We start from the raw sequence: 12130 nt of genomic DNA on the forward strand, positions 1-12130 counted from the left end.
TATATTTTAATTATAACTGTTTAGTGGCATGTCATGTGGTCTACCTGCACAGCCTTTGTGATCTACTGGTAGATCACAATCTACCTTTTGGGCCAAGGATTCACTCACATTTTTGTGCTGAAATCCCCACACACACACAAAAACGACTGCATGATGGAAGACTCCGTACTGGCAAATACGCTGCCCGAACGTTCCTTTTTCAGCCAACTGGTCGGTAAATAACTTCTAGAAGTGGCGTCGCCAGAAAATATCAACAAAACTGATCTGTAAAAGTTCTGTTCAAAAGAGGGCACACAGTATGCCTACTGTTGAGTTATGACCTCTCTACCGCAGTTATGCCCTGTTTTCAAACAGAACAATAACATGTCAGTTTTGTTGATATCCTTTTGGCTATAGGCAACTTCTAGAAATGATTTACCAACCAGTTGGCTTAAAGCTAAAGCTTCAAACAGAGTATTCACCCACATAGCCTTCATGTGTGTGATTTAAAAGTATTTTTGCACCAAAGGAATATTGCTATATGTGCGTGCGCCACGACTAGTTCCCTCTGGCAGATATGTAACTACGTGACGAGGTCACAAACACACACACACACACACACACACACACACACACACACACACACACACACACACACACACACACACACACACACACACACGCCTGTCAAAACCAATACACCCATGGTCAAATTCGCACCCAAACCAACGAGTGTACATGTACACAAACATCTATAAATAATTCAAATATGCAGTTGCTGTTGCTCTCGTTCAGTTTGGGAACCACTGGCCTTAATGCATATCAAACTGGGAGTCGGTCAAGTTAATAACGTTGCGGCCAGGTGTGTCACACCAAATTCTGGGCCCTGGGTACAAGGATTCACTCACATTTTGTGCATTAACTATTGAAAAATATCAGATATACAAGCTCACTCTGATATTTTTGAAAAATCGTGAAAAAATAGGTTTTTTGAAAAACCTATGTTTCTATGTCAGTGGTGCTCAAACTTTTAATGTGAAGGAAAAGGAACCCCAAAATGACATGTATTTGGCTACGGACCCCCACCTCAAAAGGGACCCCCCCAGAAGCAACATTTGAGTTACAAATGTTCGCTTAAAAAGTACATAATATTAAAAGATTTGCACACATTTTCACGACGTTTCAAAAATAGCATATCTACAAGCTTGCAGCGCAGCACTCGGCGCTGTGAGCTTGTATTGTATATCTGCTATTTTTCAATCGCTAAAGTATAAACTAATGAAGGCCCCTCCACCTAGGGCCCTAGTAACTCAGTCCCACTCCCCCCCCTTGTGACGCCCCTGCCTGCGGCACTTGCTCTTATTTCCAGCATCCTGCATGGAATGAATGAAGCCATGTTGTGTGGTTTCTTCACGGCGTAGTTGGTATTCTGGACTAGTGGTTCCAGAGTTCCTTGTGCCCACTTTCCTACAGGTTAATATTCTCCTGCCGTCGAGTGCACTCAGGAGTGGCTGCTGCCTTGTCAAAGTGGCAGTCTGACTGAGGCATATGCACTCAAGCATCGCCAACGTAGCCCCGGAGAGTCAGATTCACTTTCACTGGGCATTCGTTTGGCACACAGCAGTACCAATGTATGCCAAGTCGCTCCTATCCAAGTCCGTGACTGGAATTTTAAAAGAATTGATCTAGTAGCAAAAAAAAAAAAAAAACTCAAGATAAAGGAGTATTGATAGATAACAATGGACAGATTTGTTGAGCGCTACATTGTGTTGTCAAGCGACATCAGCGGCGTTCAAGTTGATGCGTGTAAATAGAACATCCTGGTGGACCCGGGCCAGCGTGTGCCAAGGTGTAGTAATCAGGGGTGTCGCACCGAATTCTGGGCCCTGGGTACTTTAACTATTGAAAAAGAGCAGATCTACAAGCTGCAAGCTTGTAGATCTGCTATTTTTGAAAAATCGTGAACATTTGCGCAAGCCTTTGAATATTTCAAATCCTTCTAAGGTTTTTTTTTAAAACAATGTTTCTATGTCAGTGGTGCTAAAAACCTTTTCATGTGAGGGATCTCCAAAATGATATGTATTTGGCCGCGGACCCCCATCTCAAAATATTTAGCTCCAGGGACCTCCCAGAAGCAAAGTTTTAGTCACATATGTTCGCTTAAAAAATACATTATTCAAAGATTTGCACACATTTTCACGACTTATAGCAAATAGCAGATATACACTTGTAGATAGAGATGCACCGATCAGGTTTTTTGGGGCCGATACCGATCACCGATCAGCTGGAATCAATATCTGCCGATACCGATATTACCGATCGATCAAAGCACCGATATTACCACCGATATTACCGATCGATCACAGCGTGAAATCCATAAATTCTTCTATTGTGTCACTGTCGGAGCATTTATATATTTAATGATTCCTCTTACACAACATTGACATTGTATATATTAATTCAATTCAACTTTATATTTTAAGGTCATGATTTGATTCGATTCTCAATATGATATATTATCGTAAATCATTTTAGTCCTAGGAAAATTCCTCCTCAAGAAAAACAAAACAAAAAGGTTTTCTCATAAAGACAGTGGCAATATTGTCTATCCTTCATTATTTTCAAGGTTATTTGGCTATAATGGTTAATAGCAACAATAATAGGCCAAATAGGCCCTTAAGATTTTCTGTACACTATATACATATTTGGGGTCCTTGCTCTTGGCATGAAAATGTTTGAGAACCACTGTTCTTAAACAATATCAGACAACAACATTTCTGTTTGACTGACCTTCCCAGTTTTTTATTTTTATAGACCTGTTTGCTGGAAAAAACAGGATATGGCAACACTTTTTATAGACCTGTTTGCTTGTTTCTGTCGCAGAAACTAAATGGCAACGCGTCATCCTCCTTACATCTAGTGCTAACGGTTAGCACCTGTGGAAATGACTGTTTTAAACTATATAAGGGAACTACAAACGTTATCCTTAGATCGACAACAACTACCTCCAACTGTTGTCCTCCAATGACTTTGGAATTATGTTTTTGGGAATTAAGTTTAACATCAACGTTACAGCCTCTCTCTCTTCTCTCACGTCGCGAGAGAGAGAGAGAGAGAGAGAGAGAGAGAGAGAGAGAGAGAGAGAGAGAGAGAGACGAGCGGAGCCTCGTTAACCCAAAGAGAGAGAGAGAGAGAGAGAGAGACACGAGCGGAGCCTCGTTAACCCAAAGAGAGAGAGAGAGAGAGAGACACGAGCGGAGCCTCGTTAACCCAACACAGCTGAAAACGCATTCATCTGATCACTCAAATCGTGGATTTTACTTTGAGAAGTCAACACCTACAAAGGTAGAAGTAGGCTACTATTCCAATGGTGTATCCAATATGTTTAAAACAAACAACTTTCATCTCACTCTGTGACAGAGTGAGATGAAAGTTGTTTGTTTTAAACATATTGGATGGGGGAGGGGGACAGAGTCTCTGTCCCCCTTTCTTCGGTGCATGTCTGTGTGTGGTGTGGGAGGAGGGGGGGGGATTAAGTGGCTCACAGACAGAAGTGAACATGGAGCCGCACGCACGCACGCACACACACACACACACACACACACACACACACACACACACACACACACAAGAGAAGAGAGGAGAACAGAGCTCTCCTTCGTCAGAAGCACGCATGCACAACGCGCACGTGAATCGAACGTCAACGTCCCTTTTGCTTCAATCCCTTGATCGGCTCGCTTTGATCCAATTATGGAAACACCGATCAAAACCGATATGGCCTTGATCGGCCGATCTGATATCGGAACCGATCAATCGGTTCACCTCTACTTGTAGATTAGATATTTAGTTATTTTTCAATAGCTAAATAATGAAGGCCCCACCACCTTGGGCCCTAGTAACTCAGTCCCACATTCCACCCCCCCCCCCCCCCCCCCCCCCTTGTGACGCCCCTTGCTTCGGACAGAGGGGGAGAAGGAGAGAAAGAGAACCTACCACGATGAGGTTCCACATGCGGGCGGCCTCGGCCACCAGGGTGGACACTGAGCTGCAGCCTGGCATCAGGACAATCTTAATGGGCTCCGTGTACAGAAGGTCATACAGGAGTTTGGTAGCCTCCCCTGGATCACACTGGGGACAGAGGAGAGAGAGAGAGAGAGAGAGAGAGAGAGAGGAGAGAGGAGAGAGAGAGAGAGAGAGAGAGAGAGAAAGCATTAGAGCAGTGATGGGGCGAGTGGGGGTTAGCAAGACTGATCAAAAAAAGATGGAGGTAGGCATCGCTTACGGCAGTGGTTCTCAAAGTGGATTCCAGGGACTCTGTGTGTTCCTTAACCCATTTAGTGCACCAGACATGAACGGGTTAAATGTCCAGCGCGCCTTTCGCCTGCCCCGTCCGCGGCCAGTCTCTTATTTTGAAGGCCAGAAGTCGATAGCGCAAACATTTCCTGTTTGACGTCATGACGTCATTCACCGGAAGTGGTCATAGTCCCATGCGGTTGGAGTAATGGATCGTTGCCTTTCAGCTTGTGTTATTATGGCGAGAATCTAATGCCATCCTTGGCTTCAAAAGTGTTTTTTGGAGAAAATGGTCATTAAAGATGAGATAGACCGTCGGCTACCATGTTAAGGGATTACTATTTTGTGCACGTGGATCCGTGATGATGATGAATCGGCGAGTCCAATCGTGCCAGCACTTTTCAACGGACCGTAGGGTAAGATTGCCAGCTTTACTATATATACAGTATATAGCGCGAGTATTCTCGGGATCGGCTACAAATGGGTTAAGGGGGTCTAAATTGACCCGTAGAGGTTTGTAACTCTGACAGTGTACAAATGGAACCAAATGGACCCTAGCGGGTCCATTTGGTTCCATTTTGTACACTGTCAGAGTTATGGGAAGACTTTGACATTTGAAAGTTTGAGAAACACTGCCTTACGGCACACCACAGGGGCTTTTTGAAACGGCCCACAAACATATTGTGGAAGGTAAAAAAGCACTGTGCCTGACCGAGCAAGAGAGAGAGAAGTCAGCGATTCATTTTACAGCGGTTTGCTCCCGGCGATACACAAACAGCCCGAGAGAGAGAGAAGAGAGAGAGAGAGAGAGAGAGAGAGAGAGAGAGAGAGAGAGAGAGAGAGAGAGAGAGAGAGCGACAAGGTGAGACACGTTTCAAGGACACCCAGATCGTGTCTCCCGAGAACGCTCTCTTCCAGGGAGGGGGGGGGGGGACAAAATTCATCTATGTTGACGTTGGGAGAAAACATTTACCCACTAGGGTAAGGCTCCATTGTCTTTAAAGTCCACTCCTAACCAATGGCATTGGGGTTTTTATTCTTAGCCTACACTCAATGAAAAATCAATAAGCAATTTAAATGATAATGGTGTGGGAATGGTGATCATTGATCCTGCGGTTGAGAGAGGGTCGGCCGGGCTCAGTCGGACCACGGAATGGACTTGGAAATAGACATTTTTGGTACAGTGGCAAAGACAATAAAAAGTGGTGAGACGGAGGGGGAGGGGGAGGGGGGGGGGGGGGGACTAATGAGCATGGATTTTGATTCGATGAAGCTGTAATTATGCAAATGTCACTATGCTCTACATGAACAATACTTATTCTGGCAGAATAAGAAACGGTTTCCCTTCCCCGCAAATCTTTAGTAATGAGACAAATCAGTACAAATCCACATTTACATAAATCACGCCGACTCCACGAGACACAAAGGACAATTAACATGGCGAGCCCCAATTAACTTCAGGGTGAAATGAGCATGACTGATTCGTTGTGAGCAGGGGTGTCACAACCAAATTCTGGGCCCTGGGTACAAGGATTCACTGCGGGCCCCCCATAAGTGTTCTTCATAGTGGGGGTTTAGACTGGGAACGCATTATTGCGCGCATTATTTCGTGCTTTAACTATTGAAAAATAGCAGATATACAAGCTCACAGCGCGGCACCGAGTGCCGCGCTGCGAGCTTGTAGATCTGCTATTTTTGAAAAATCGTGAAAATGTGTCATTGAATATTTCAAAAGGTTTTTTGAAAAACCTATATTTCTATGTCAGTGGTGCTCAAACATTTTCTATGTGAAGGACCCACAAAATGATATGTATTTGGCCACGGACCCCCATCTCAAAATATTTCGTTCCAGGGACCCCCCAGAAGCAAGATTTGAGTTACAAATGTTCGCTTAAAAAAATACATAATATTCAAAGATTTGCACACATTTTCACGACTTTTCAAAAATAGCAGATCTACAAGCATGCAGCGCGGCACTCGGTGCCGCGCTGTGAGCTTGTATATCTGCTATTTTTCAATAGCTAAAGTGTAAAATAATTAAGGCACCCTCCACCTTAGGCCCTAGTAACCCAGTCCCACTTTTCCCCCCCTTGTGACGCCCCTGGTGGCGAGCGAGGACTCAGCTCATCATCTGGCAGGGAGATGAATGGAGGGGAACCAGAACCAACGCTATCGCTTCAGCCACACACACACTGGTCTGACCGGCGACGTGTTTGGGGATTTGAGAGCCCGCTGGTGAGACACAGACTCCCAGGAGGGCTGTTAGCAACACACTGCAGCCCCCCCATCCACCCCTCCACCCCACCCCCCCAGGCTCCCTGCTCGTGCCATTTACTCCCATCTTGCACTTTGTAAGTCGCTCTGGATTGGGGAGTGTAGGCTAAATGCCTAAATTGTGAATCGTAAATTGTTCCTGGCAAACACTCGGGGGAACGCCGAGCATGCAGCTGGGTTTCCAGTGTGTCACGTTTATTAAAAAACAACATGCACAAGCATAGGAAGGATAGGCAGAGACACACAGGCGGACGGACATATGGACAGACAGAAATTGGTTGATTGATTCACTGATGGATGGATAAATGTCTAGGGCTGTCACAGTTATTACATAATCGTATAATCGCTATTATTTGACATAATCGCGATTATTTTTCATAATCATTTCCATGTTGAAAAATCTTCATATATTTTTTTTTATGTAAAAAATTTTGGAAATAGCAGTGAGCTTGTAGATCGGCTATTTCCACTATCAATGTTATTTTTTAAGTACTAAGTTGTCAAATATGTCAGTAATTTCTTTGTATATTTAGGTTATGTGTCATATCTGCCATGTGCAACTTCAAAGCCTAAAAGCCAAACAGAAATATAATTGTCAACAACAAAAACACAATTTAATCGTTAATCGCAATTATTTGAGAGACAATTAATCGTCATGTAAAATGTCATATTGTGACAGCCCTCCTAGACGGACGGACATATGGACAGACAGAAATTGATTGATTCATTCATTGATGGGTGGATAAAGGTCATATAGGGTTTGTTGATTGATTGATTGATTGATTGATTGATTGATTGATTGATTTACAGGCAAACGGACAAGTTTGTCTATTTGATAGGTGTACAGATATAGCATGTACTTTTGTACTTGAATGGATTCATTGACATTTTCTAAACACTTAACACTTATGCTGCCTGGTGGAGTCGTGTCCCAGATGCACTGCATGATTTGCATAAAACTATTTTTACCTGTTGAAATGTCAATGACAGAGAAGATAAGCAGCGTTTGAGCCACGCAAGGAATTTCAGTTCATAATTACAGGAGGAGATAGCATTGCAGTGGGGACCTTGAATTAGGGATGGGACGATACGCGATATTATCGTTTATCGTGATAAAAAAAAAACACTCATGATAATCGTATCGTGGAGATTCTTTTTATCGTGATATCGTCCTCCGTCATGCACTGGGATCAATTCAGCAGAAAAAGTCTGTGAATAGAGTGTCCCACTAATCACTGTATATTAAAACCGTATACAGTGAGTGTACTCTTAATTACTCTTAAATAATACAAAAAATGAAGAATGAAATAAAACATACATAACACAAAATATATGGAAAGGTTTGTCTAGCTTAAAATGACGTTTTGAAAAATAAATAAGAAGAGGTTTCTGGGAAATCACTGGTTAAATTCTCTAGTACAATGTAGTTTTTCAAGCCAACAATGCATCAAGAATAAATCAAGTATAAAAGACTGATTTCCACTGTATGACACAACACAACACAACTGATAAAATACAGTTTATGTTCTCTGGTCAGGTAAAGTATCATGAAGGTTAACTCAAACCCATTCAGAAAACATTCGATGGTGCTATTATGATACAAGTTATTACTCCCTCCCACGTTTAATGATATTATGAAGGGCCAGCTCGCTAGCGGGGGAATTAGAGAACGCTGTCCTCTCCACTCCTGAAATCAAACGATTTAGATTGTAAACAAAAACCTGACAGTAATCCAGAGCGGTATGCGCGGCAACTGACTCATTGATTTAGCCCCAACACTTGGGGGAAATCACCGTCGCTATCATCCTACGCATTCAAATGAGATGGCCAAAAATGTATCCGTACTCAATTTCTACGTCACCACCTTGTCCTCCCACACCGTCCTTTGAGACGGGTCCTCAAATTTAACGACCATGTCGCCCGGACGGATATTTAATGAGTGCATATCGCGATCGCGGGCGAGGAGGTATGGGGGGGAATATAACTAGATTCACTAGCGAGAGATTTTCTGGCTGGTTTGCCTCCTGATGACACAGGCGTTTTTCGCTCTTGGCATAGAGGTGTCTGTGGTGCTGAATGGTAATGTGTAGTAGATCCATCAGCATGTATTTACTCCTGTCTGCGCGGGGCTACACCTCTCATCCTGCCGCTGCCCTGGCAGAGCACTTCAATAGACTGTCTGTGGTCATGTAAGTGCCCATGATGGATGGCTGCTCCGACCGGCACTTCTGACATTCGGCTAACTGCGTTCAATGCGGCTTTCTCGCACCTAGCTATACGGGGCTTACATCACCCACGATCCATCTGTTCCTGTTCACGCAACGATATAGTATAAGGTGCACGGACCTTCCTTTTCCCATCGAGCCAATATCTGTGTTTGTTTGAACTGCAGTTGTCTTGGTTACTGATAGTTGTCATGCCAACCTCTAAACCCCCCCCCCCCCCCCAACACACACACACACACACACACACACACACACACACACACACACACACACACACACACACACACACACACACACACACACATACATACACACTTTTGTCTTTTGAAACAGGGTTCCAATGCAGATAGGTTTGGACCTATACTGTATCATCATAACAATGACTGGGCATTGCCCAGTCACAACGTATTTAACGGTTTATACACATGCAGTGGGTGTCGTAGGTTCATTGACATGTAGTGCGTGATCACAGGGACGAGGGACCCCATTAGGAAGAAGATAGAGAGGGAGGGAGAGAGAGAGAGAGAGAGAGAGAGAGAGAGAGAGAGAGAGGGACCAAGAAAGAAAGAGCGAGAGGGAGAGAGTGAGAGTGTCAGAGTGACAGACCGAGAAGGAAAGAGTTAGAGAGGGGGGGGGGGGGGGGGGACGAGTGTGAGAGGGAGAGTGACAAGAGAGAGAGAAAGAAAGAGAGAGAGAGAAGGAGGGAGACAGAGATTGAGAGAGAGAGAAGGAGGGAGAGAGGGAGGGACAGAAAAATGAAGCAGCCAGTAGGAGTTGGGTCAGAGTCAAAGCGAATGGAAATCGAAGGGCCGTGAGAGTTGATGAGGTGACCAGCAGACAGCCCAGCCGTTACACCAGAGTATTACATTTGAATGTACACTATATACACACACACACACACACACACACACACGCAAGCCTGCACCTTCAGCACTTATGGAAACATGCACACCGATGCAATTAATGGCACAACATTCCTCTAGGGCCATGACCTTGTTTATATGGACATATGCTTTTTTTTTTCCAAGCACAAAAGCACAGCTCATTATTCTAATGACGCCCCTTACATTACATTTATAACACAGCGTGTAATTATACAGTGCACGGCAGAGGCGTCAATTGGGTATGGCAAGGTATGGCAAAATTGTCATACCTTGGCTACAGGGGGAACAATAAAATGTACTTCTTAAAATAAATGTATCATGCAGGTATGGCAACATTACAGGTGTCTTGCACGTGCGCGAAGGCGCACGTGCAAGACACCTGTCATGTTGCCATACCTTAGCTTTTGCTGAACTGACGCCACTCAGCAGGCAGGGTAACTCCAGAGACACTGCACTTAAGTCGGTATATCACACATCAGGTATGCATGTTCTTCTTCATCCCACATCCTCTAATGATGACAACCCGATGAATGATTGATGGTATCTAACGCGGTGGTTAAATCTATACTCACCATGCTGTCATAGTGAATGAGCTCCAGCTCGTAATCCGGCAGGATGTCGGCTCTCTTGTTGACCAGGTCCAGGGCCATCTGGGCGGACGGGAGGCAGGCCTGGCCGCCGGGCCAGCCGCCGCTCATGGGGAACAGGGCTCCGATGTAGAGCTTCTTCTTGCCTAGAGCCGGGCATGGGGACCAAGACAGGAGGAGAGTCAGCATGGCGAGGAGGATGAACGGGCGGCTGAGGAGGATGGAGCGGCGGTGGTGGTGGTCCCCTGCTCGTGGAGTTTGGCTGGGATGATGAGCCATGGTTGGAAGTGGTTTGAGTCAATGAATCGGATCAGACAGTCGAGGAGGGCAGTGGAGCTATTATAGCGACTCCTATGCAGCTGGTTCAACTTTCTTCTGCGATGTCAAGTGCGCGTTGTTGGTTCATGGACTGTGCATCGCCTTGCTTTACAGAGATGAGAACATCTGTAGGCCTACATAGAGCATTTTTATTCCATGTTGTTCTCTTTTTCTGATGGGTAGGCTATAGGCTACAGTATGTCGCGTTAGCTTTCTGCCTGGTGCAAATCCTTAGGCTACAAACTCCCAAGTTTCAAAATCAGTTCGGTTTTTAGCCCCGCTCAAAAGTTATGGTAATTAAAGGCAGCCTAATATGATTTCGTGCGGCCACGTGTTGAATTATACGCCGTGAACGCTCTGAGCGGCAAGAGGAGAAACTATATATTGCAACCTGAGCTGGGGTTTTTAAAGTGGTTTTCTGGCAAATGATCCTCGTGCAGTCCCTCCACGTTTAACGCAATCAATAGACGGTTGGAGAAGAACCCGCGTAATGAACAGAGACAGATGGGGTCAATGATTGTAGAGGACGGCTGGACTTGATGTGTCCTAATTGAACTTGCCAGTTCGATTAATAAAAGGACATTTGAAGGGACCAAGATTTGGGTCTTATTTGCGACTAGCTGGTTCTAAAGCTGTAGTGGCACCTTATTGGCGCTGTCCAGGGTGCTGAATTGAGCTAAACTCCTTTCGAATTAACTTGTGAAATATAGGCTAGCCCAGTTTTAAACGAGACAAAGCAGAGCGTGGTGATAAATAATAACACCTCGTCTTTGCAAAACATTAAAAGGTGGATTCGATTTATTTATGCGACCAATTAACGGGTATAGGAATCTGCGCGTTTGATATCGGCACGTCTGTCGTCATGTCTCCTTGCTTGTTCATTCGCCTACATACTCACGGCTCTCTTCGAAGATGTTGCGCTGCAAAAGCGTCGCACGTTGCACCGTCTTATAAGATCGCGACAGACGGCATATGCATCTATGTCACCGACTCACCGCTGTCTCAAGCTTCACGTGCCTGTGCAGCTAGGTCAATAATAAGTCTTGGTTTTAAAATGCCATCAAACGACTACGACGTGCAGGAAGACCGCAGGTAAAACGGGGCTAAAAGAGTCGCAGTGCCGTGGTGTTGCTGTAATCCGTAGGCTAGCGCGAAAAAAAGACCGAAAGAAACGGCGGCGGCATTGTTAAGATCACAGGTCTGTGCATTATGTTTTTCGTTGACTGCAGCAGAGTCTGTGAGAGAAATAGAGTGTGCCAGGTTTACAGAGGGAGCGAGAGATAGAGAGAGAGAGAGAGAGAGAGAGAGAGTGAGTGGGCGGGCGAGAGAAGGTATGAGGGAGGAGGAGGGGGTGGTGTGAGTGAGGGGTGTGTGTGTGTGTGTGTGTGTGTGTGTGTGTGTGTGTGTGTGTGTAGGGGAGGCGAGGGAGGGGGGGGTGTTCATTCTAACCCTCTCCATTTCACAATCCACTTTGAATTTGCAATCCCTTAACACAGCCTGCCTCATTTATCTTTCCTCCTCCTCCTCCTCTCTGCTTTGACTCAAACCCAGCCTGTTTTTTCAACCTTGA

At 45.0% G+C, this 12130-nt stretch overlaps 1 protein-coding gene across 1 annotated transcript in view; it reads right to left on the reverse strand.

The window, feature by feature from the left end:
• Positions 1 to 12130, reverse strand: part of gabbr1b (gamma-aminobutyric acid (GABA) B receptor, 1b) — a 111341-nt gene that overhangs the window by 56066 nt on the left and 43145 nt on the right. Inside the window, exons 3-4 of the mRNA XM_080734416.1 lie at positions 10228 to 10388; positions 3973 to 4107 (exon numbers count right to left, since the gene is read on the reverse strand). Of these exons, the coding sequence (XP_080590542.1) occupies positions 3973 to 4107; positions 10228 to 10388 (296 nt within the window). The remainder of the gene's footprint in view (positions 1 to 3972; positions 4108 to 10227; positions 10389 to 12130) is intronic.

This window comes from Nannobrachium achirus, assembly GCF_963921795.1.
Source record: "Nannobrachium achirus genome assembly, chromosome: 10".
Taxonomy (NCBI): Eukaryota; Metazoa; Chordata; class Actinopteri; order Myctophiformes; family Myctophidae; genus Nannobrachium; species Nannobrachium achirus.